This window comes from Puntigrus tetrazona, chromosome 3 (assembly GCF_018831695.1).
Source record: "Puntigrus tetrazona isolate hp1 chromosome 3, ASM1883169v1, whole genome shotgun sequence".
NCBI classification, from domain to species: Eukaryota; Metazoa; Chordata; class Actinopteri; order Cypriniformes; family Cyprinidae; genus Puntigrus; species Puntigrus tetrazona.
The window spans coordinates 11141888-11167957 of NC_056701.1; the positions used below are offsets into that span (position 1 = coordinate 11141888).

At 37.7% G+C, this 26070-nt stretch overlaps 2 protein-coding genes, 1 long non-coding RNA gene and 1 other non-coding gene across 5 annotated transcripts in view; 2 read left to right on the top strand and 2 right to left on the bottom strand.

The window, feature by feature from the left end:
* Positions 1 to 6317: 6317 nt before the first annotated feature.
* Positions 6318 to 18682, bottom strand: si:ch211-51c14.1 (protein kinase C and casein kinase substrate in neurons protein 3). Its single transcript, XM_043233697.1, has 10 exons — positions 18402 to 18682; positions 15354 to 15420; positions 12795 to 12951; positions 11512 to 11747; positions 11219 to 11374; positions 10744 to 10919; positions 10518 to 10638; positions 9842 to 9915; positions 7333 to 7412; positions 6318 to 7255 (listed from the first exon to the last, which is right to left on the bottom strand). Exons 2-10 carry the CDS (start codon positions 15411 to 15413, stop codon positions 7146 to 7148), a joined length of 1170 nt encoding a protein of 389 aa, XP_043089632.1. The 5' UTR covers positions 15414 to 15420; positions 18402 to 18682; the 3' UTR covers positions 6318 to 7145.
* Positions 18683 to 19990: 1308 nt separating this feature from the next.
* LOC122336295 lies at positions 19991 to 20758 on the top strand. 2 transcript variants are annotated; one of them, XR_006249203.1, is made up of 3 exons: positions 19991 to 20055; positions 20384 to 20422; positions 20627 to 20758. It is a non-coding gene; the product is annotated as an uncharacterized LOC122336295 (long non-coding RNA). The 2 variants fall into 2 exon arrangements; XR_006249197.1 differs by having other exon boundaries at positions 20034 to 20422.
* LOC122342197 lies at positions 20467 to 20556 on the top strand. Its single transcript, XR_006250543.1, has one exon. It is a non-coding gene; the product is annotated as a small nucleolar RNA SNORD88 (small nucleolar RNA).
* Positions 20759 to 21474: 716 nt separating the features above from the next.
* The window catches only part of shank1 (SH3 and multiple ankyrin repeat domains 1), an 82126-nt gene continuing 77530 nt past the window's right edge, over positions 21475 to 26070 (bottom strand). Inside the window, 4 exon segments of the mRNA XM_043233696.1 lie at positions 21475 to 24630; positions 24909 to 25158; positions 25161 to 25810; positions 25930 to 25935. Coding sequence (XP_043089631.1) covers positions 24543 to 24630; positions 24909 to 25158; positions 25161 to 25810; positions 25930 to 25935 — 994 coding nt within the window. The 3' untranslated portion in view covers positions 21475 to 24542.

A 26070-nucleotide genomic window follows, 5' to 3' on the forward strand; every position in this document is an offset into this window, starting at 1 on the left:
GTTAAAGAATTGAGCAGAAAAATGAAGCCAGCACTAGTCTCTTCATTTCTCTTAACTGACCCAGTACACACACATTTTCTTGCTGTCTCTCCCACTCACGCTGTTAGTGTGAAGGACGACTTGAAGCTCCACTTCTTTCTGTCAGAGATTTTATATGACGTGACACAATAAGCTCCTTAACACATGGAGTTAATGGACTCCGTTTCCGAAAGCATGGGCAAAACGAAACAACGAGGATAAGTGTCCCATTCCAAACCTACCTCAACTCACAGGCTTTTAGATGTCTGCATATCTAGATATTTAAGAGATCTGGAGGCTAACAGTGCTAATAGTTTCGGTACCAGGTAAAGGCCATTCAGGAGCTCTAGAGATGGTGCTGGATGAGATAAGAGATATCAGACCGTCATCACTGTGTCCCTGAGCAAAGGATACAGTTACAAGAAAAAGTATGTGAACCCTTGGATGGATCATAAAATAGACACAAGACACACACTTGTTTATGTGAATTGTGGGGACCTACACCAACCCCTAATTCTCTGCATTTTGTTCTCAAAAAAAGAAAAAAACTCACTGCTTTTTTGATTTATAAGCGTTTTGAAAAATGGGGACATGGGGTAATGTCCTCATAAGTCACTTTCTCCTTGTAATACTTAGGGTCATTATACAAATTTGTGTCCTCATATGTCACAAAAATGCACGCACACACACACAAATTAACCATTTTAAAATTATTATTGAAGTTTGAATTAATTGAATTAAGTTGGTGGTTGTCACTTGTTGACCCTCAGTAACCTCCACAAAATGTTTCTTTTAATTGCTGGTCAGAGGCACAAAGGTCAAGAGGAACTTTTCCTCACACCTCTCAAGCTAATTGTCAATTATCTGATATCTGTTGGGAAGTGCTCATCTGTATGAAACGAAAAATACATTTAATCAATTACACACTTATGAAATCTTGATTGCCTTATTTGTTCAGTGGAACATAAACTATTTTAACAAAAAATCCAATCGTCTCCGCAAGTAAACAGCAAACGCGAATAGCAAAAAATATCCAACTTATTCAGAGTTTAAGGTGTCCAATGGCATGAGTTTCTAATAATGATTCACAGGATGTTCATTTTGGGGTGAGTTATACCAATCATTGTTTTCCCAGCAATCAGTGTGTGCTTTACGTCACAAATTTGCTAATAAACAAACAACAAAATGCTCATCATGTCTGTGCTGATACCTCAGTCACTCCTGCAAAACACCATTCATTTGTACCCTAACTGGGCTACACGTACTTAGGCTGAAAGTGTGGCATTTATGTGACTGGATGACACACATATAGGGTCTTATAAATCTCCTGTTTCTCAGCACAGCTCCAGGGTCAGAGTGACTGATGAACTTGTCCTCCTGGTGGAAATTTTCTTTGGATGCCAATTTCAGCCTAAAAATCTTTTGTATTTTTCTAATAATGGTAGCAGATAGGGGTCAGGAAGCTATGCTGTACACCAGCGAAGACTGATGTCTTGCTTTAAATCGAAGCTGTTCTTTCAGTATTTCAAAGCTTTCCTATGGTCGTTTGTGCATGATTAGTCAGTATGCTTTTTTCAGAATGGGGTTATGAACATATGCTGCAAGGAGGTGTTATGTACAGTCAGCAGATCATTATCGGGAAATAAACCCAAGCACAGTGACCCGGCATCACCCTGAAAGGGTTTATTTAACAATAATGACTAACTGACTGCACATTATCTCACTTATTACATGGCTTCTCACAAAATAAATAAACATTCGGACATGAAATTAAAATGAGTTCAAATGATTTTATAGTATTATATCTGTATATATTATTTTAAAGCTTTTACTAAAGGTAAAAAAAGTCACGTAACATGAAACCAGCAACATCATCATAGTCAAAACAATACCAATGAGACTAATGAGGTCATTTTCACTATATAGTCAATAATTAGGATGCAATTACATCTCTGCATAGAAACAAAAGAGCGTGAGTGAGTAAGTGGTTTGATTCATGAAATTACCTCAAATTTTTTTTCACATAAATAAAGTCAACAAAAACACTCACCGCCCTCCATAGCATCAACTTTCTATGTCAACTCAGGCTTTGAATGTGAGTTTGTGTACGGCATTAACATGAATGCATGACATCAGCAGCGAACAGCCAATCAATCCAATTTTTAAGGTGAGGCTTTATAGGAAGAGACACAGAGAGAGTGAATTTTTTTGTGTGTGTGTCAGACATGTGTCACTTTGCTCACATGTGATTGCTCCAATTTCAGTTTGAGATCTCTTACCCAAAACATAACCTGCCCCAGGTTATGGCAAGCTACATGACTGAAAGTCTAGACGAATCACTGTGTTTGCTTTCATCTGTTTCATAGCTCCACATAGACTACACAACGCAATGTTAATCGGGTGCATGCACTACAAACGTTCGGTGAAGGTCGTTCCTGGCTATCAGGAAAGACGCATTATAAGTTTAACATTCTTTTCTTTAAGCAAGAATGATCCTAAGGCTCTTCAGTTGATTCCGTGCAGTTATTTCATCCAAAAGAAAGCCCTTTAAATGGTACTGAGAAATAGTTTGTGCACAATCGTACCATTACTTTAGTACTGTACTTTTAGTTATGAAGCTAAAGAGGTGCGAAAGGCCCTAATATTAAACAGTTTTGAAAATCTAGTGTCTGTGACGACTCGAGAGGTTCAGATCACGTTGCTGACCTGCTCATACTCAACGAGCTTCAGCGAACGCAACGAGCACCGATTTGGTCACGATCCGGGGGTTTTGTTGCAGACTGTGGAAATCTGTCCACCACAAAAAAAAAATCCTGTAGCCTGTGCAAGTCACTTTAACGCAGCTAAAAGCCAAACCACTTTCATGGTACCTAAAACCCAAGATTAGTTTCATGGTACGTAAAACCCAAGATTGGTTCCAACTAAACTTAAACCTACCTGGCTAGACAGCCAATCCAGCTTCGTGGTACAGGCCGCAGGAGGCACAGCCGTTTATGCCGAGTTCAAATTGCATGTTTTTAACCCTGATTTTCACTCGCCAACAGGTTTTGTGAAAAAGCAGACAAATGTCCGAAATCACTGGCAAATCGGTGCTCGTTTGAAGAAGCGACATTCACACAGCGTGAATCAAAGAAATCATAAAGGTAATTTCCGGTATATGTCACAGAATTTACCAGTATTTTTAAACGTACCAAAAAATGATCATTATTATTATTATTATTATTATTATTATTATTATTATTATTTAGCAACATGTTCCCGTGTAAATTTAACAGAGAAACACACACTAACATGTTCAAAGGGAAAATAAAACTTACACAGATCTATTCAAATACAGAAGGATACAATCCTCTCCATGTCTCTGGGTGACTGTGTTTCCCTTTGTCGTTCTATTTCTCTCTCTTTTTCCACACACACACACACACACACACACACACACACACACACACACACACACACACACACACGACAGTGAGGGGGAGCCTGTGAATGACAGATTGCTGAACTGCTCATATGCTGTGTGCCTCGCTGGAAGAGCGTGAGTCACCCCCCACACACATATCCATACACATTTATGTGCATTTATCACAGACGCATGGAGTTAAAATCATCAGCGTACATCCACGCATGTTTGTTTGCATAAGCATTAGTAGACTTGATGACATGACGATTTTAAATAAACATAAATATAGACCTCCATAACGATCGTAATGAGAAGCTTTCTGAAAAGGCGCGCGCGCACGGATCCCGTTTAATATATAATGACCGTATATAAGCGGCTTCTGTCTGTCGGTGCGAGGGTGAGGGTGAAAAAATATGGGCCGGAGGTTTGTAATATTATTGAAAAGCAGAGAAAAAACAACGCTATTGACGCGGATTGTGCATAGTCAGAATTTGCAAATAAAAAAGGGTTCAAATAAACCAGGCTTTTCATTTTGTGGACCAGATGAATTCACCGTGTAGAAATAAGGCTAATGATAATATTGGACAATTGTCTTGCTTTTAGGCCTAAAATTACACTTCTGTTGTTCATCTACAAAAGTGGCAAGTCGATTTCAAGTCAAATCCAAATAATTTGCATATTTTTTTATGATTACATTTACTGACTTACATTTATACAAAACCAAACATTACTATGCCGAGCCGCCACTTGATGTCCAGCATAAAATGTAGGTCTCGAAGCAAAACCGGACTCGACCCAGTTGTGTTTGATGTCAGCGTTTATGGGTTTAACAGTATCAGACCATCGGTTATCAAAGATAATTGCTTCATAAATCAACGGCGCCCTCTGCCGGCTCGCACCACCTCCTTCCCAAGCGACAGCAGCAGGCCTCGCTATATATTTCTATAGAAGTTACGTAACAATTACCCACTTGAAATGATAAATAGAGCACATCAGTATTGTAAGATAATCAGCTTATGAGAACACGCTGGCAGGCTAACGATGAAATGTGAGAAGCGCTCGGTGTCGATCTATAAAAGCAGCCACGACCGGCAGGGTTATGTTTGGAGTAGAGTGTTCTTTCTGACAGACAGTAGAACGCGGCGTTCGCAGCATTAATGCCTTTATTCTTTTGCTCAGACTGTGATTATTACCATGCATTGCAGAAACAGTGTTGCTGTTCCATTTCCAGTGCAAGACGTTTAGTTCTCACTGAATAAATATTAATCCCGTGACCTTGAATGTCAATTAACTTCATGATCGGTGTGAGAATTTATGCAAAGAAATAAACATACGTGTGTGTGACCCTCTCTGTGAAATCCATGATTGATTCCAAACATTAATTTCACTACGATTTTAATCTTTGACGTGGTCGTATTCAGTTGATAGGAAACATATCACGGTTAAGTTTTCAGAGAATATTCTTTATACCTTATAAAGGGTCGATCTTATGCAGAAAACATTAAAGCGCAAATAAATGGCTAGCTGTCTACCTCTATTTCCCATCATTAGAAGCCTTTTTTTAAATAACCCCAAAGCTGCTAGTGGAAAACATTAAAGCTTGTTTGGTGAAAGTACCCAGGTATCAGTATAGCAGCAACTGTCCTGACATTTGAGAGTTAAGAAAAGTGGATAAAATGAACAGTTTCCCGCTAGGCCTATCGAGTAGGCGACGTCCTCATCACTGTTCTCAGGTATGAATTCACTATACTTAAAGTCACACATGCAATGAAAGCAAGCACCTGAATTTCTGCTCGTCTGTAAGAGCTAAAAAAAAAAATGCAACGTAAAAGCACATTTTCTGCACAAAATTGACCTACTCATAGTTTATGCCAGCTTTACCCTGTGAGGAACTTTATGCAGACAGCCAGCAGTAATCAGCACATTTATGGGTTCTGCTTATTTTTGCAAAGGGGAAAGGTTACCGTTGCTCAAAACTGTTGGAAAGAATTGACCCTAGGAAAATCAGGCTCAGAGTGGGAACATTTCTGAGTCATGTACTCATGATGCACGAAAAGCATGTATGTGAGTGAGAATGTGTGTGACAACCACTCAGGGCAACACGCTGAATGATCTGACACTATTAAAAGATGTGCTGCGGGGTCCAGTAGAGCTAAATCCTGAGATACGTGAGCAGGCTGACTCATATACGACTCCACACACACGCGCATAACACAAACACAATATATATTCATATGATCGAAAATAGTTGGTTTTGTAATGTTACGAAAGATTTCTATTTTTGTTGGGGGTGGGGGTTTGCAATCAACTTTTCATAAATTGAAAATAAACATTTTTTTGATCATGTCACGCCACTCGCATATCACCACACTGATTTCTGAAGGATCACGTGACACTAAGAAATGGAGAAATTATGCTGAAAATTCAGCTTTTCCACCACAAAAAAATGAAATATATAATAAAATAGCAGTTATTTTAAATAACTATTTATTATATATTTATATAATATATTTATTAAATATTAAATAGCTATTTATTGTATTTCCGATCATAAAATACTTAAATACATTAAAATGCAACAGAAATATTTGTGACTTGTAATAACATTTTACAATCTTACTATTCTTACTATTTTTTATCTTTGATCATAACAAGCTTAAAATACTTTTTTTTAAAGTATAATTTTAATAAATATTTGTCTCCAAATTAGCAAAGTATTACACCCGCACCGATATTTATTAACTGCCTCGTATATTTGCACCAGCATGTGGCCTCGGGATATGCACAGAATGAAATATGAGCAGTACGAATAAAATGCGTCTGTGTATAATAATGCGTATGTGCTTACTGCTAAATGTTTTTTTTTCTAGATGATTAATAAGAACAAGACTCGCAGTAATATGTATCCCTTTTAATACTGCTAGCGTTGGCATGAGATTAGCGATGGTGCAGAAAATACTGCCCTGATCCAATGTAATTTACTCGCACTACGGCACAAACAAACACTGTGCTCATTTGCATACATTTTCTTTGGTTAGACTGACATCTTAAAACACAACAGAAATACACAAGAAGAGACCGTAATGGGTCCCATGGCTATCACTTTAAAGTGGTGTTGATTAGTACTGCCTTTGTGTAACTAAAATGACTAAATGTGAGACAAGTGACATTTACAAGCAAAATCAAAGCGGATAAAATAGCATATTATCATACCTATTAACACCGTGCGTGAAATTCGCAGCTGTAGATGACATAATAACCATCTGGCCCCGTTTTACACAGGCATCAGATACAACGTAACTCTCGAAAAGTACGAAGAAGCGTGTCACTGATAAAACGTAAATATGCAGCGAAAGTCTTTGGTGTGAGACATTGTCCTTAAAATACTCTGTAGGGTCATGCAAGCATCAGGACAACGCAGTTCATATTCTCTACATATATTAGAGCATCTCGGTACCTAATCATATTATAACGTATGAAAATCTCTGCATATTTTTGACTTAAAGCTACAATGTGGCACACAAGAAAATATAACTTTACAGCGTTCTCAAGTAAGATCGTAGTGAAAGAACTTTGGAAACATTTTCTCGTTCTGATCCCAACTCGAAACCTTTCGTACCATCCGTTCACAGAAAACTAAGCAATCTTCAATAAAAATGGCTGTGAAGCGGGCTTAAACCTGGGCGCCTGTAGGCATTTTACAGCTTGATGTTGTCCTGTGATTTCACACCACCTCCACGTAGTTAGCGGGATAAAGGCCCTCTTTTCCTCCGTCCATCATTCCTCTGCACCAACCCTGATCGTCCTCATCCTCGATCTTCAGAAACTCTTCACCTGAACACACACGAACGTAAAGCTTCAGAAGTGGCACGCATGCATCGCACAGACACGTATAAACCAGGACAGCTCACCTGCTTTGAAGGACAGCTCATCCGTTTCCTGTCCGACATAGTCATAGAGAGCTCTGACTCTCACTCCTCCGATCATTACACTGAGACAAGGAAGGAAAAAAAAGGCAGTCAGTAAAATAAGCCGCTTCTTAAATATGTTACTCCCTATCTTAATAATCATCATGATTTTCAAATCAGCAGACAAGCCTCTGCTCTTTTCTAATGCAAATCTTATACATGCGGATAGTTTTAATTAAAACCTCTTGACTTTTGTAGAGTAATTATGCAAGCCCATTTTTCCACATAAGAAAAAAAAATCATACTTTGGTTCATTAAGAGATAAAAAACAGCAGTTGGAATTGTGACATACTAATTCATAAGACAGATGCAATAAACCAAAATTATGAGATAAAAACGTCACACATGATGAAAATGATAACTACGTAAAATTAAGCCCTAATTATAAATAAATCTTTTCATCAATAATTTCCACTATATAAAAGTATTTACTCATAACTATGATTTATTATATCACAATTCAAATTTGTTTGTCATATTCTATTACTTTTTATGTTATCATTCTGATTAATCAAAGCATGTTTATTCTAAATGTTTATTTCTTAAATAATAAATATAAGAATTTGCTCAGAGGATTCAGATTTTACTAGCTTAGCATCATTTAATTTACATTCAGCATTCAGATACGAAAGCCTGCGTGCTGTCTGAAATTTTCTTCTAAAATTAACATTTCTTTCAGGCTCCTATATTTATGTTCAGCTATTTCACTTTAATGGCAGTGAACCCATTCATAGCCATTAAAGTGTAATTACAGAATCAAAGCATAGGAGTCTAATAAAAATGCAAATTTTAGAAGAAAAAAAATCACACAGAGGATTTTGCATCTGAACTCTTCATATTGATTCAGGTGATTGTACTGTACTGTTAATAGCAACAATGTCACTTTGTAGGTGAAAACCCAGAAGCAGTTTAAAATTTTAGCACTTCTGGTTCCAGCGTACCAAAGTCAGTGGGTTTTTTGAATAAATCCCTTAAAATAAGGTCAGTGGTTCACACAAGCTCAATATACTTTTACGTTTTGTTCTATGACATAAAACACACAAGCTAGGTGATTTTTTTTTTAACTTACTTTTTTTTTTTTAAAAAAGACAGTTGCTAACATGTTGCTAAATGGAACTACAGGCTCTGTCAGAGACATTAAACGTCATCACGCTGAACAGTTCATACATTTACAGTATTTTCCAACCGTAGCGTTATTTATAGTAGAACTAACTGTAGAATCACCAATTAATAGTTTCCCACATTTTCTATTATTGTTTGACAATGTTTTTTTTTGCTTTGACAATTATAATTAAATGTTTATGACTACATATAAAGCTGTTATTGTGAATTTTCTAGAAGCAAAAATAAAATAATATTTTGTGTACCTATCCTAACACAACGATAGCTGAAATGTGGTACTTTATTCATTAAAATAACTGTAATCCTCCCATATCCAAAAACGCGCTCTCTCTTCTGTTATTTAATAGATTAAATGCACTAAAATTTTATTAAATAGTACATGAAGAAATATTTTAATTAAAATATTCTCATTAATTGCGGATTTATTTACTTTTAACCTCATTTTGTTCAAAATGTACCAAAAAATTGAATCTACGTCATTTTGAGAGGATCACCCGCTGCTAAAAATGCTGCTGATCGAAGTTCCTTTTGCAATTCTCTATGCTGCATGAAAGACAAACAATGATAACATTTTCCATAATCATGACTAAATCTAAAAATCTAAATCTTGACCTGAACTAAAAAGCAGAGAGCAAGCACGATCCTTTCAAAATGGTGGACGGACAAAGCATTTTCCCAGAACTCAATGTGGCATGACGTCAGCTTCACATTCTCTATACTTGCTTTCAACATCTCTTTTATTTTTACATAGCTTTTTTTTCACTCTACTATTTATTACACGTCTTATTTCAGTTTTAGTTTGGTTCTAATTCTATATTTATATTAAAAGATTCATGAAGCATGGATTAAAATGAATATACAGACTAAATCCTTTTCACTGAACATGGTGAATGTGTTGTAGAAACTTTAGAAACTAATGTAATGTTATCACTTGCAATGTCTTTTAATTTATTTCCTTTAAGTTGACTTTGAGCAGCATTTGCCTCAATTCTGATTCTCCACAGTCTTACACACAATACTGCATAAATTATTGATTTTTGCAAAGAAAAACAACCAAAATGTTTTGCAATGTCACAATTCCTTCCGGTATTGGATATTATATCCAATCAATGTTTGCTTCTCCATTGTACTGAAAATCATTGTTCAATCCTCAAATCATCCCCGTCAAGCTTGTCTGAGCAATATTAACCAAGGAGACCGAGCTTTGCAACGGGTCAATACACAGCAGCAAACAATAACAAGGCCTGAAGTTCAAAAAGACCCAGTTTGAATTGTAGTGAATAACAGTCACTGGGAAGCCCTACAGCAAATATCAATGTAGTAAACTGACCTTCTCTCCATCACTACTGCCTTCTGCTCCACCTCCTTCTTTCCCTTTTTATGCTTCTTGTCTGGAGTCCACTCCTGAAATAGAAAGAGAGCGAGAGACGGAGTGAGTGAAGGAGTAAATGTGGGTTTTGGCACAACAGAACGCAGTCTATTTGAAGATGTGCTGCTGCGAGATACAGAAATATCACATACAACAACAAAGACGTCACTTTAACACCCTCAAGAATGCATTATACTTTAAAACAAACCTTCCTTAAAACAAGGTCTAAAGTGCTATATAGTTTGTTTTTGATCCGGACATGAGTGATATTAATGTGGCTTACTGCACATTTCAGTACTTTATGATAATGTCAGTTACTTCAGCCTGTACAAAAACCTGCAAACTGGTATTTGTTGTCACATACAGTCATTTCAATTATTGTAATAAATGTATGCTTCTAGTTTTTTTACCTACAGCAAATAATAAATCAAAGGTCTCACAAATTCACAGAAAAGACTTTACTTTTGTATTTCATAATAAAGTGGGAGGTTACAGGTAACAGAGGTCGGGGCTCTTTTAACAAACCAGCCACAACTGGATAGAATTACAATGGCAAACACCTGCAACACCCTAACAATTTCAAAAGAAAATGGAATGTCATGTAAATGTTTTTGCAAAATAAACAGCATGTGTTTACCTGAAATTGAGGCCAGTCGGTGGGCATTCCTGGCCCGTGCGTGTTCTTCCACCAGCGCAAATCTTCCTGCTCGCTGATGGACATCAGAGTGTTATGGAGCTCATTGTACACGGCTTTTACGCTAACAGAGAGAGAGAGAGAGCTTATAGGATTTGCTCAATGTGAGTAATACTGAAATGGGCAGAAAGGGAGATATGAGCAGTACAGTATAATCGTTCTCACACACCTCTCATTGTTGGTGACATCCAAGTGTCTGTGGATGGACAGGAAAGCCTGTTTGAGGAAGCTTATCCTCTTCCTTTCCTCCTCTTGCGATTGGTCAAAGATCGATTCCATTTCCTCCATGTAGCGTGGAGCATAACGCGTCACTTCCTCAAGAACCTTCTCATAGCGAGCTCGCACCTGCAAACAGGAATATACAGCCAAAACGATTTTTGAAATTGTCCAAACAGTTATTTTTCAAACATAACATATAAAGATATATACATATTTAATAAATTACTACAAATGCTGTTCTTTTGAATTCATTTTTTGCTAATTCTGTCTCGCTTTTTTGTTAGATGCTGTAGATTCTTGATCATTAATGCGTGCAATATATTGCATGATTTCTTGACTCAAATGAATAAAGACTATTGCAAGCTCTGTTATTTTATTTTTCTCCTTCTGTTACTTTCGGACAGTCTTGCTCACATGACACTCACTTTCTCCGTTTCCTGGTGAGCCAGTTCGGTCTCTTCCTGGATCTTCCTCTGTTTCTCGATGGCAATGTCAGGGTTGCCTTGGGCATGGGCCTCCCGCTCACGAGCCATGTGTTCCTTACGGCAAGCTTTGTGAAACGCTGACTTAGCCTTCTCTAGCTGCAACAAAAAAAACTTTAAGGTTAGATTCATGTAGGCCAATTAGGCCAATTAATTTTCAAAAATTCATTATTTAACAGTTACTATATGTATCCCTACAATATTGCGTACTAAAAAAAATGCAATGCTTGCATTACCTTCTTCAGTCTCTTGGCCCAGGGCTTCTGAGCACGTGAGAAACCAGTATCAAAATCCTGGGACTCTTTAAATCCTCCAAATATCTTCTTATGGAAAGTCTCTTTCTGCCACGTCCGGATGCGATCTCCGTCCTCTGACACCAGAGCACGACAGATGGAGGAGTGCAGTGAGGAGAGACGGTCAGCAGAGGAGAGGAAGCACTGCCAGGCTCGTAACAGAGAACCGTAGAGAGGACCTGGACAAAGATGAAGACAATCATATTCAATAAAGACATGACAGGACATTTAAGGTCACAAAAAGAAACTTCTTCATCAGACACTAAAATAAAGATATGGGCGTATCATGTCATAGGTCACAGCTCTCTAGTCTGATGTTATGTTCGAAATAACATACTAATCTTTTTTTCAGTATGCAGATTGCATGTATATATATATATATATATATATATATATATATATATATATATATATATATATATATACACACACTCAACAGAACGCATTAAAGACCCATTAAATTGATGAATTATTTCAAGTTAAAAAAATCACCTGTGATCAATGCCTTTTCCTTCTCATCATTTACATATTTTATAATTTTGTCAAAACTGAACTCATTCTTAGATTAAATAAAATGTGATCAAATTTCATTCACGATGACATTATAGTATACGCTTAGCATAGTTCATTAATTAAATGTTTTATGGAGGTTATCTTTTTTATTGTTATTCACTGCATACTATTTTTAAATACAGACTGCATTAAACAATATGCTTAATTTGATTGAAAATGCTAAATAATCATATTATCTCTGAACTTGATCAATTAAAATAATGAGGTCATATCATAATAATTGTAGCATTTTTTCAATGTTGTAAAAAAAAACACAACGAAACATTTATCATTTACAGTTATGCATACTGTTTTTTTTAATATATCATGCAACATACAGTATATACAAATAATAAAAATACACTAGAATTATGTTCTGTGTATTATCGTTTTTAATTCATAATAAAATAATCAGTAAACTAATCAATGATTGTTCCTCAACTTGTTTAATCAAATAACAGTAAAGTCATGTTAAAATCATATAACATTTAATTAACTGCTGTGATGTTATAAAAACACAACAGAAGTAAACGTGACAACTGATTTACAAATATTTACTATTATGAATGCAATTTTTTATATGTACATATACATATGCAGTACATACTGCACAGTAAGCAGGAAGCAATGCATTTTTTTGTTCAGAACACCTTGATGAAAACTGCAGTACTTACTGGCATCCACCAGAGGTTTCCACTTAGTACTCCACTCACTAAGTTGCTGGGCATACTGTCTCTCGACCCTGGCCCTCTCCTGGAAACACGCCACTATATCATTACACGCCTGGAAGGCATCTTCGGTCCTCTTCACTGTCTGGTGGTAGTTCCCTGGCTAAGACACAAACAGAAACGAAACATTGATAAAACTGTAAGGTTAACTGTAAAATATTAAGGGAAGAGAAAATGAAAGACGTGGCGCTAAAGGTTTGCTGGCAGTTTAAGAGGTCAAAATTGAGGTATTTACTGCCAGACACAGAAAAGATGTCCCTTTCTGCTCTGAAGGACTGGCCTCATTTCTTTTCCAGAAGGGTCACTGGGTTTGTCTGCTATGGATTGGACAAGTTATCAGTATAGCATAGGGTTTGTTTCTAATATAAACGCCTGAAGACAACATGTGGCGTGGAAAACCAGAGCGCAATTCAAATATTATTTCCCCGGAAAAGATAAAAAAAAAAAAAAAAAAAAAACATCTGTGACTAGACGAGTACCAGCGAGAGAATTCAGGCCATGGTAAGTGGGGCATCACATGGACAGCGCAGTGAAAGGGGTTGATTAACTGCAATAACACAATAAATGAGAGAGAATGAGGGAGGAGGGCGAACATAATGACATTTCCAGAATGGGCGTCGTGTTTGCTGATGTGGAGCGTGTTCTTTCATTTTATTAGCAGCTCCCCCACAATTTTATCAATTCATCTCTCTCCTCTACATCTTCCTTCTGTGCTATTCTTTGTCGTTTTTTTCTCTTTCTCTCTCTCTTAGCTGTGGTTTGCACCACGTATTTTCCCCAGTCTGAGAAAAAAGTAAAAACAGCTGAGGAATCTCATCTCCGGCCAAGAGCGGTGCAGCACCTGCCAACCAATCAGAGATCCACAAAAATCAAACAAATAACACAATCCCTGTCAAACGGAATATAACATTCAGCTGGACTCAGAAGCTGCACAATATTTAAACAGAACTGTTTTACTGAACAGACAGGTCTATTTAAAAAGCAACCCCCGTTCAACTCTGACCAAAACTTTCTGCATTTCATCACTGCAATCTACATGCAGTGCTTCGGTTGACCAATTACACACAAAAACCTTACAGAGCTCAGTTCTGGTCAGCGGCCAGCCAATTACAAGGTAGGACATGCAACAAAACCCTTGCAGGCGTGCAAGCGTGGTTGTTGTAAACTGAATGAGCATCATTGGTCTGAGTATTTCACCCCAAACCGTAGCACTGGCCAAGCTCCAGATGGGATGGCAACTCAGCAAAAAAGAGCTGAGGCTAAATAGAGAGCTGAAGAGAATCTTAAACAGCTTCATACGGCTCTCAAAGAGCTCTAGATGTCATTGATAATAACAACAAATCACCACAGGAAACTCCATAAATATTCATCAGATAAAACTCACCAACGATGTATATGTGGGACACTATTACATATTCAATTACTGTAAATGCAAAATTACTTTTGGGCAATGTAAATACATTTTAATGATCATTAGATAATAACACCTAAAATTACTTACTTTAAGGGAACCAGCCAACTTCCCCCAGGAGAAAGAAAATAAATATATTTAACAATTAGATTAAATAATATTGTAACAAAAATCGAAAAATGCTTTCTGGTTTCTTTTGGGCTTCCAAGAGGATAGAAAATAGCATTACTTCAAAACAGTGGTGATGAGAAAGTCTTTTTCAGTATGCTACAGTAACATGTGTATGTGTGTAAGTAACTAAAATTAATTTGCATCAAGGGGGCCGTCACTGTAACAAGTATACTTTAATTCACTTTGGATAAAAGCAACTGCTAAATAACAGCTTTCTGTTTGATTCTTACTAAATATATTGTAAGTCTGGACATGAGCATGACAGTTAATAGTGCTTACATATAATTATAAACACAGCAGCATCGCATTACCATTATTAGTATCATAAGAACCTGTTAGAAATATGTTAACTACTGCCCAATTATAAAACAGAAAACTAAATGTAAACATTTATAAGCACAAGCAAATGCAAAATTTTAAAGTTAAACCAGACTTCTGAGCATGCCAAATAAGAAAATATTACATGACTGCTACAGTCTAAAAAATAAAACATTTATAAAGGTATTAAAAGGCAAGGTTCTGCATGATTCCCAGCAGCACTGGAGAGCAGAAAAGCAATAACAATTAGGGAGCTGAGAGACAAAAGCTGAGCTAATTAAAATGGGTGGAGGCACAATGGATGAAATTTATAGACTGAGATTAAAGGTTAAAGAACCATAAAACATGCTGCAGTAGTCTCAAAGAAGTAAAATAGACTCCATTCCGATATTAATCTTCATTTGGTTAATGTAGGGTGTTCAGAAGCCTTTGTGAAGTGTTTCACTTAATGTCCAAACAAATCTTGTCATCCGTTTAGCTGTTAAAATCAAGTCAAGCTACACCATTCGCATGCATTTCTTTCTGCTAACACGTACAAAAACAAAGCAGAAGCGGAAGGTATTTTCTAGAAGTCCACCTCCTGTCCTTCCTCCCCTCTTACTTACCATCCAGAAGCTCTGATTGTTGGCATCCTCAGGGCCTGTCTCTGCCGAGAGCGTTGACATGATGAGTCTGGAAAAGACATACGACAAGCAACATTAAAATGTGCGCTCATTTTCTTCAGCGAAAAAAACGTTTAACAGAAAAACTAGTTAATAGTACCTTTTAAAGTGTTTAAAAACATCTATGTTAGCATGAGATGACTCTGCAGTGTTTTAATCTACATAGGGACGCTTCCATATTGAGATCACATGACAAGCTAAATGCTAATCACTTTACCTCAGTAACCCCCTTTCACTGCCTACTTTCATTTGTGGAATAAATGTATTCTTGTTGACTCATGAATATCCCATTTCTACTGTGGCATGCATAATGAAAAAAACATTTGTTATTGCATGATGCTGTATCCACACCACTAGGTGTCAGTGTAAGTCAAAAATGCCTTGTGTATCAAATAGTGCATCAAACAAACAAAAAAAGTTACTGGTACGCCTTTTTAACCAAAATCACTAGTTATTTTTCTTTGTTTAACTGTGAGAATTAGAGGGACATGCCAGAGGGACAAATGGCTGGAATTTGTCTTCCAGCTTGTCTTAACAGGCAGACAACAGTCAGATACATGTGAGACAGAGCTGAATCACGCACTGTGTCTAATAGCATGTTTGGAGGGTGTTGTGTTTTACAAGCTTTTTTCTATTTAAACTACAGTTTACGAACTGCGTCGGAAAGTGCGTGGCTCCTACAAACAAGTTTAATGGTCTTGAAGTCTAGTTCTTGAAGAAAGGGGGATAGTTATATACAAGGTTGTTTACAGAGGATCAAAGAGTTTTCTGGATGAAAAATGTGTTACTGACTAGTTAATGTGTGAAAAATGAAATGGCTCAAAGCAGATGCCAGTGTTGGGTTATAGACAGACAGATTGTGCTTAATACTCTCCGCTGCTATCTGCCTTGATCCAGTGCGCTGGGCTTTGACATTTGAGCCATCCCAAAATAAACACGGGGTGAAAGTTCACCAACAACAACAAATACTTAAACACACACACACACACACACACACACACACACACATACACTAGTTCTCTTCTAAAACCACACATGTTGATCAGCTCTTACATGTTTGCTAACACAGGCACATGTGGCTGGCTGACATGCCCACACAGGCACATGTCTGAGCTGCCCTGAACACACACACACACACACTACAAAGAGCACAACATGCCTGTGGCCATTTGTTCCTGAAAATGTAATAAACCACATTTTGTCACAAGACATGGAGAGAGAACAAGATGACAGAAGGGAAGTGCACGAACAAGCTGCTATTTGTGTCTTTTCTACTCTCTCCGTCTCAGAGGGTTCATTATCCCACATTTTCTCTTCCTATCGCCTTTCCCACTGCAGGGGTCATGGGTATAGTAAATCACTCTATATTTGAACTTTAACCTCACTTCCTGTTCCCCCTCTGTTCCTCTCCCTCCAGACAGTCTTGTGCTCTCAGAAAACACGAGCAGGGATGAGCTTAAAAAAACAGTTCTCCCAAAAAATACAAATTCTCTTTCGTTTCTTATGCTCTTGTTTCTGTTTGTTTTTTGTTTAAGACCAAAGATGTGGTTTGTTGAGCAGGCAATGAAGCTTTCAAGCTTCCAAAATGATGCAAAAGCACCCTAAAAGTGGTTCATATGGTTTATACAGTATATTTCAGGTCTTCTGTAGTTTTGTGTGAGGAACAGACTGAGGTGTGTGTTGTTTTCCACTGTTTTTTTTTGTTTTGAATGAATGAATTTTTTATTTAGTTAAAAACCTCTAAATGAATAGTTTATAAACCTTATGGATCCTATTCGATGTAACAAGAATTAATGACAAATATTGTCTTCCATTTTGTGACACACATTAAAAAAAATTACAAAAGCAAGATGTAAATGCAGGTTTTTTGTCAACTGTAAAAAAGAGGCTGGGTTTACGTAGAAATGACAGAGATTCTGTAATTTCATCAAAAGATATGATTTTTGATATATTATATATATATATATATATATATATATATATATATATATATATATATATATATATATATATACACACACACTAAAAAATAAAAGTTAAACATTCATGGTTTAATGATTCAATATGATGTGCTTAGAAAAACTATTGGATTCATACTAAAGATTTTCACTGAATAAATATTAAAATTTCAGTCTCTTTTTTTACTCAAAACATATGAATTCAGAAGATGTATAGTAAAAAAATGGTCAGTTTTCTATACTTTTATGTATAGATCAAAGTATTTTGTTTGCACTCACAATTGCATGACATCCACAAAATACATCACAAGTTTCCTTGTTTGTCAAAAAAAAAGACAGAAAGTTATGCGAGTTTGAAGCAACATGAGGGTAACTATGTGTTAACACTATTTTCATTTTTTTCCACTGTTTGCGTTCAGTTGTTTGTGTGAGGTTAGCCTAGATGTCTCCAGGAGGGTTTAATCTCCATAACCCATCTCTGTTTAGTCTTCATGACCCTAAACAAATTTTCAATTTTATGTACAATTAAACAGAAAGATAAACACAACTGCTTGACTTACTCTATAACATCTAAGAAAAACGGCATCTAGAATCGCAAGTTTAAAGAACTGCATTTTGCAAAGAACAAAATAGTCCATTCAAAATGGAGATCAAAAACTATTTGAAAGTTTTGAAAGATCATGTAACTGGAGAAGGAGGGAATGACCCATTTGTCTGAAAATATCATCATGACGTTGCTGTGAATCTCTCCTCGTATTTTCTCTTTTCTCCCCCTTTTCAAAGCCCCTCAAACCCCCATACCCCTCACCCACCCTGACTCTCTTTTTCTCTCCACCCCCTGTCCCCGTTTTGAGTGTCACACATAACTCAACACACACCCACACACTGAAGAAATATATAGCAACTTATGAATGCATCAGACAGAAATAGTATATGAATTCTGCACAACTCATCAATGCGATGTGGTCTAACCTTACACGAACACATGAAAAAATAGAGCAGGATAGAGAAGAAAAGGACACAACAGACTCACCTCTAACTTTTTCAGGGAACGTTTCCTTTCGGTTCACACTTTTTTCTTTTCTGGAGTAACAGACCACCCCTTTTCTGCTGGCTTTTCCACTTCTAAGACCACCATATGGTTACAGTGTGTTCTGGACACCCTCTTTCTTCTCTTCTCTGGTTTTGACCCGCTGTCAGTGTTTAATGAGGTGGCTTCCTGTCACTTTCTTTCTCTCCTCTCCTCTCTCTCCAGATCTCCCTCTTTCCGAAGCAGCTGCGGGCGACCAGACTTTTTGCTCTGTGGATCAAACTACATGACAACACTCCTCCCTCTCTCTCTCTCTCTCTTTCTCCCTCTCCCTCTCATTTAAACACAGAGTTGCTCCTCACAGTAAAGTGGTAATGAAGTGGGTTAGGTCCAGACAATTAGTTCGGATGTGTTTCATTCAAGAATACTAGGAGTAAGAAAGACACATACCTGTTGCATATTTTTTTACTTACTCCCCTTATTAAAGCTTAAAAATATAGATAAAATAAGGTCTCATTTTGTTGACATTAGATATAATTTTATAGCATTTATACATTTTTGCTATACTGTCACTTAAAAATGTCCACGTTAATTCAGTGTTTTAACTAATGTTAACAACTTTTATTAAATGCTACAGAAGTATTGCTCATTCATAACAATGTTAACAAGTGAAACCTTATTGTAAAGTGATTCATATTCCGCAATCGTTTTTGTTACTAGCACAATTTACCTACTTCGAAAATACTTAATTTCTCAATTCCCATGGTTTAAGGAGGTTCACACAACAGCTGCCTGGCACTGGCACATCCAGTGGTTTTTTAGTGAAGGAAAGGAAGGGGAGATGAGAGAAGACCCCCAGACTGTGTCGAACAAAGCTCTGTGACTCAGTACTACAAATATGGCAGCTGTTGTACACACTGACAAGAGCCCATCCCAAATATCTCTGCATGCATGGTTCAGTTTTATTTTTATAATCTCAGGAATACTAATAACATTTTGGGAATTAATAATGAACCATCTCTGTACTATTTGTAAACACAATGTGGTCATAATCAGGGTCAAATATCTTACCCTTACCACTCTCCATAGAATCACAAAATAACCTCTCAGTATTTTACATAGTTGTATTACATTTAACGGCTAGAAAACAATAAAAACTATGCAAAAACAAATCTGAAAACATGAACTATTATGAAATTGTAATTAAATAAACAAAAATGCATAGTTCAAATAAAATACAAGTTCAAATAAAATTGAGTCTGTATAAGAGATCCAAAACCTGTCCTGTCTACAAATAGCTTTGAAAGTATGCAGATCTTGAAGAATCAAACAAAACTGTTTAAATCTCAAAGTAGTAAAATAAAGTAGCCTACTAGGTCTGCTTCTTTAAATTTAGCGGCTACAAGTTAGTAAAACAACAGTGAATTAAATTAGTAACAAAAACAGAAGATCTAGCAAGAAAATAAAAAATATTATTTTAGTTTTGGCGAATTACGAAAAAGGATATTTTTAAACGGCATGTTCTGTCTCTTTGAATTTTGTAAAGGCGCTATGAACGGACGCCTAAAGTTAGGTCCTACTCAGGATATATAAATTTCTACACCGCGAGAGGAAGAGCCCTCAGTCTGTAGCGGTAGGAGCTGCTTTCAGTAGGCTGGTAAGTGTTTGATTTTTGTTTAGTTGTTAAGCATGCGTTTGTGTAATTTATGCCGTAATCCCCAGCATGAAACAGCTGTAGGTTGATGTATCTTTTATTTAAGTTGTTTAGCTATAGGTTACTGCATCTTTTAAGTCGTTTAGCTAACGCTACCGTCGCCGCGTGGCGAGCGTATATGCTGTACCGCATGTCAGCAAATAGCTTGCGTAGTTATTTGCATAAATAAAACCACTAGCTCTTAAAATGTTATAAGTTGCGTTCACGGCGAGTAGTTAAAAGCTTTTGTTTGTTTTTTTTTTGTTTTTTTTCCCTCTCTCTCTCTCCCCAGAAGACCGAATATACCCGGACGCTTCACTGCTGCTTTGAGGTGAGGATACAGCTGAATCTTTGAAATGCACTGTAGTCTGTTAAATGCTTCTTTGATGTTTTTGCACTGGGCTCTGAACTGGTCTGTAGACAATGTGCGGTTCTGCTCTTGACATGGCAGAATCTGAGAAGTGCCGTTGAGTTTAAAGTGTTTGAAAAAGGATTAAAATGCCACGACTAATAAAAACCCCTTCTTTCCTTACAGAGCGTTATCTGGTGACGTGAGTGTGGCCCGTGGATCAGCTTCCGCGATTCAACAAATACTATTAAATGAGCGTTTAAAACTAAGCTTGCTGTTTCATATTTTATTTTAATAAACTGTTGGTTTCCCCACAAACTTTTAAAGGTCTTGTGTATTTTATTTTTTTTGCTACATTAACATTTTAGTGCTTAATGTCGTTTATTGGGGAAAAATTTACTCTATACAAACATTTTTGGAGGAGAAAAGGTGGGGTTAAAAAAGCCCGCCGTATTCCACTCGCATGATGGTACTTTTAGTAGTTGCTTTTTGTTTTCTCTCTGGTAGGCATGTTCAAGCACTGAACCTTCTTGAGTTGAGTCCCTATTTTCAATTTTACTCTGTCCTTTTTCATAATGCAATATTGCTTCATTGTGCGTGTGTATATATAGAAATATTTGGATAAAGATTTTATTTTTCTAAATTGTGTAGTCACTTAATCTACTGACTACTTGAGCAGCTGTAGATATTCTGTAATGGTATGAGTTCCCATGTTCAAGTGTGAAGAGCTCAACTCTCCATTAAGTTCCTGATGGAAATACTCGACACTGGAAACATCGAAATGTGCAGGACTTGGACCATTTTTAACTTGATTACTAGGGACAAATGTCTTAATTTGCCAAAATCATTAAATGCTACACGCCATATTAAGTGGTTAATTTGTAATGTCCTATACGGTCTTGGGTTATGAAAATTAGGCGATAAGCCTGTGTAAAATAGCTTGTAAATTTTTTTTTTTTCCATCAATGATCATTTAGCTGAGTATACAAGGCTTGATAAATATAAATGCTGTAGTAAACAAACTGAGACTCAAGGTAATTCCTGCATCTTTTATTATAATTCTAATAACCTTTAGTCATTTCTTAAAACATTTGTATTTCATATGTGTATATGAATATTTATAATCGCATACACATATTCTGTAAATAACCTCTTATCTGTTCATAGTTAATTTTCTTCGGTTTAAAAGAAAAAAAGATGCTTTCTGCACACCCTGGAGGGCTACTGCATCAGTTGCTCCTGTGTTTGTGTGTGTGATCCGTGACCTCTTCCTAGGTCACACTGCCCAGACCCTTTAATGGCCGTGATCTTCAATGTGCATGTATCCTCTGCATGAGTATGTATATCTCTGCAGCGTGAAAGCATGTCTGAATACTGTTCTATTATTAGAAGCTGTAATAGTGACAATCTGAGCTGCAGAGCTTGAGGACTGAACAAAGACTTAAAGATTTCCTTTTTCCAACCAGAAAAACCTTTTTTTTGCATGGTCCAATCCTTCATTGAGACACTGTCAGAGGAGGTGAGAACTGTGACTTTTACTCCACCTAGTGGACAATATTGGAAAGTGAGAATATTTACCATTCAGAGTACAACACCAGTTGCTATTGAAGCGAATTGGGTTGATGCATTTGACTGTGGAAAGATGAAACAGGAAACACAGGATGTGTAGAAAGCATGATTCGATTACACGTTAAACTCATGTTAAACATTTGGAAGACAGAGATTCTTTAAAACTTGGAATCTTTTTTTTTTTCCATCTCAGAATGATAAATTCTTTCATTGTCCTTACTGTTATCAACATCACTATACTTACCAATCTTAAACATCAAAAATACAATGAGTTCTTCAATCGTTTTGTCCAATATGGGTGATTAAGGTAAAGCCAGCATTGTGATGAATGATGCATGGATCCCGCACACATTCTGTGAAGATGGAACAGATGCAAGATGGTCAGAGGAAGATGAAGAGGGCAAAATCTTTACCAATGACCCTGAAAGAGACATAGACAGGAAGGTAACATAAAGGTGAAGGCGTTGATGACTTGGATTCAAGGTGACTGCAGATGAAAGGAAAAGAAAAAGAATGAATAACTCATGAAAGGTGCAATGTGATGATGAGGAGCCCTTTTAATTGATTGAGCAACAATTTGTGATGTGGGAGATGAGGGCTGGAGGTCACTAGATTTACTTATAAGTTTGAGTGATGGAATATGAATGTAAAGGGTATATCTACCGCCACACACAATAATCTTCTTGATAGTCCTTGCATACAAAGTGATGACACAATGGTTTTGTGTTGGAAGGGAAAAGCAGGAGGGTGAGGGACACTGAAAGATATGAAACTCTTGTCTCTAATTTAAGTCCTAGAGGTACCAAAGATTAGAACACATTGCATGTGGTCACAAATAATAAAAAAAGTCAAGCATAAACACCTGTCCAGCATTTGCGCTCAGAAACAAACAAGAAACACTGCAGCTTATAGCGATAACAGCAAGGACGATGAGAACAGTGACTGCAATTAATAACATCTCTTGTTAAATCAACAACAGAACTCCAGACCCACTTAGAGTTTAAAAATTGTTATAGGAACAATCATCGTATTAAAACAGATATTAGCACATATCCCTCACCCATGTCAGAGTGCATGTTCGTCTTGCCTCGCCTCCATAGAAAGAGTGTTTTTTGGAAGGAGAGAGGGAGAGAGTGACTTGGAAAGAAATACAGGCAGTTTGGTTTTCCCTCTCCCTCTTCTCCATGTTGTCTCCTCTTTTAAAATGGAGCCTTGATATCGTTGATAGGTTCGTTGAAGTCATAGTCACCTCTATATTTTGAGAGTCTGTGGTAAAAAGGTTGATAAATTTTCAGTATATATATACTTTTCTTTTTACAATGTTGTATCTTTCTTCTTTAAAAGATTTTTTGCACTATCTTCATCTTGTATCCATACATAGGTATTTTATTGTGTCCCATTATGTGTTATATAAATAAAAGAGATGAGTGTATCGTCATCGACAGGTGTTGTCGCGCGTTTGTGTATGTTGCTATCAGTAAGATGAAGATGTACTGAGTGCATGTGTGTAAGTAGTAGAGCGCTTGTGTGTCTGTTATGTTGGTCTGGGCACTTATTTTTGCTACGGGTTTGTAATACAGTGACAGTCTGTAGTCTGTATATATATATATATATATATATATATATATATATATATTTATGTATATATATTATTTCATTATAAGACATGAGAAGGTAAAGAAGTTCTAGTGAAATACAAGATAAGCACAAGCCCCAATCTGGCTTCGGCAAAATAGAATCCCTCCATTGGTGAGGTAAAAACACATAACAAATCACGGTCATGCCTCTAGTGATAACCTTTCACATTATCAAGTACGCACACACACGCACTCACACACAAACAACAGGAACCCAAGCATAAACACAGTCTTACCAAATAAGTGCCTGCCGTTAAATTGACCTCTATTTTAAGGGCTTCCCTAGTCATGCCAGACAGGAGGTTTGTCAGTACTTGCCCTCCCTGCATTGGTCTCCATTGAACCTACTCTATAAACGAGACCATTAGTAAATATTTGCCGGTAATACAGACTCATCTGAAAATCTGAGAAAAAGAGAAAGATAGCAAAGGAGGATTCAATATCTCTCTTTCTCCCTATCTCATCCTATAGAATTACAGAAAAACAAGACAGCTAAAGAGTATTTGATTGTTTCCCTCAAATTATTTGGCTCAGTTTTATAGTATGTTACCTTCTCATGTTACTTGGGTATCCTTGTAGAGTTAGTTTCCCCGATTTGATTCACCTATTTCCATTTTTATCACCTTGTGAGTGCCTGCAATCTCAAACTAAGTGTGTTCTGTTTAAATGTTGATATGTACGAATGTGTATGTGGGTGTTTATGTTTTCGTTGACTGAAACACACGTAAGCGCAGGCATGTTCACAGTTCGACAGGCCTTCAATACTCTCCATTTCTCCTGTATCTCTCCATCTGCGAGTCGGCAGTTTGATGTCGAAGTCACCTCTTCCTGCATTTTTCTTAATTCAGGGAATAATCTCTGATGGCAGCAGTTGTCACCTCATCTTTCCTGTCCTCTCAACTCCGGTTGGCCTTATCTCTCCTTCTGTCTGTCCGTTCATCTCGAGAGGAGAGGGCAGAAATGGGGAAAGTGCTAGAAGACAGCCTGATGAGGGGGGAAGGTGGAAAGTGTAAGGAAATCATTTTTCTTGTTCGCCCACATCCCCCTTTCTGTTCTCCTTCTCTTTCCCCATGCCATCCTGGACCTCATGCAGCGGTCCACTCCAAATGTTCCCAGAAGTTAGCAATCAATCGCATATCAATGTTTTTACCTCATCTGTACTAGCTTTGTTTGTTCATGCACTACCCCTTTCTCACCCTAATCCCTCTCCATCGCTGTCCTCCCTTGCGTCTCTCTGCTTCCCCTTCTATCCCTCCTCTCACCTGTCCATCACTCTCCTGAGTGCCCTCTCTATGTTCATTCGATGGCCAACCCTGGTCACACCTAGGTCCAGATAGTCGTCCTTGGTAAGAGAGGGCAGGTGCGTGCCATCAATCTCGTTGTCTAGGAATCGCTCCCTGTGCTCACCCAAGTTCAGGTAGCCCAACCAATCCGCAACGTCATACTTGGTCCAGTATGGGAGTGGTTTGGAGGCAAAGGGTTTGGTGGGTGAAGGGGGTGGGAGGTGGGGTAACTCAGGCAAGTGGGTGGAGGAATGGGGTGGAGTGGTGGGGATGAAGTTCCTGACAGGAAGTGGGTGGGGGACAAGGAGCGAGAGACCACCAGAGAGGAATTTGGAGGAGGTGGAGCCCCAGAGGGGGCAAAGAGAGGGGGAGATGGTGAGAAGTAGGGGTCCCCAAGAGGATTGGCAGGTGAGGGTGGAGTAATAGAACCACGAAGGTCATATAAGCTGCTATAGAGGGGCGTGGTGGGGAGAATGGGAAGGGAAGAGGGACGGGGAGGGCCAAGTTTGGGACGGTCAGAGGGAGAAATTAATGGGCTTGGTGCTCGTCTGCGCTGAGTGTGATGCGACTCTGCCTTTCGTGACTCTCGGCTGGGGATAAACTGGAATTCCAGGGCTTTGGTGCGGTAAACAGGCCTGTGTTTGGGTGAGGTGGGATATGGTGAATATGAAGAGGGAGAAACAGGTGAGTGAGATCGGGGAGGAGGCTGGGATGAGGCAGCAGGGGGCTGAGGGGATGGAGATCGAGCCCAGTTTGGGTAAAGCGGCTGGGAAGAAGGGGTGGGGGAGGGAGACAAGGCAGGCTGAGAGAGCTGAACAGGAGATGGGGAGCTAGAGCGGACAGAGGGAGGACTCAGTGCACCCGTGGAGTCCTCTGAGAACCTGAAATGAGAGATAATGCAACACAAATTAGGGCAAACTAATAAAAGATAGGACAAAAAGAGAGAAAAGGGGAAAGAGAGATTGACAGTAAAGAGAGAGTGGAGTAGTGCTGCAGTTACCTGTGTCTGATGTGGGACAAACAGACGTACATGGACAGTGCGATAAAAAGCAGAAACCACAAAAGAGAGGAACAGTTTAACAGACACAGTCAGACAGTGCACACACAGTTCATTGGTGTTTGAGACAAGGATAAAAAACGT

Coding starts and splice junctions, on each gene's coding strand:
- si:ch211-51c14.1 (XM_043233697.1), bottom strand. CDS start 15,413: ATGTCAACGCTCTCGGCAGAGACAGGCCCTGAGGATGCCAACAATCAG. Junction 7,413..9,841: donor GCAGTAGTGATGGAGAGAAG/GTCAGTTTACTA, acceptor TCCTTGTCTCAG/TGTAATGATCGGAGGAGTGA. Junction 7,256..7,332: donor TGAGCTGTCCTTCAAAGCAG/GTGAGCTGTCCT, acceptor GTGTGTGTTCAG/GTGAAGAGTTTCTGAAGATC.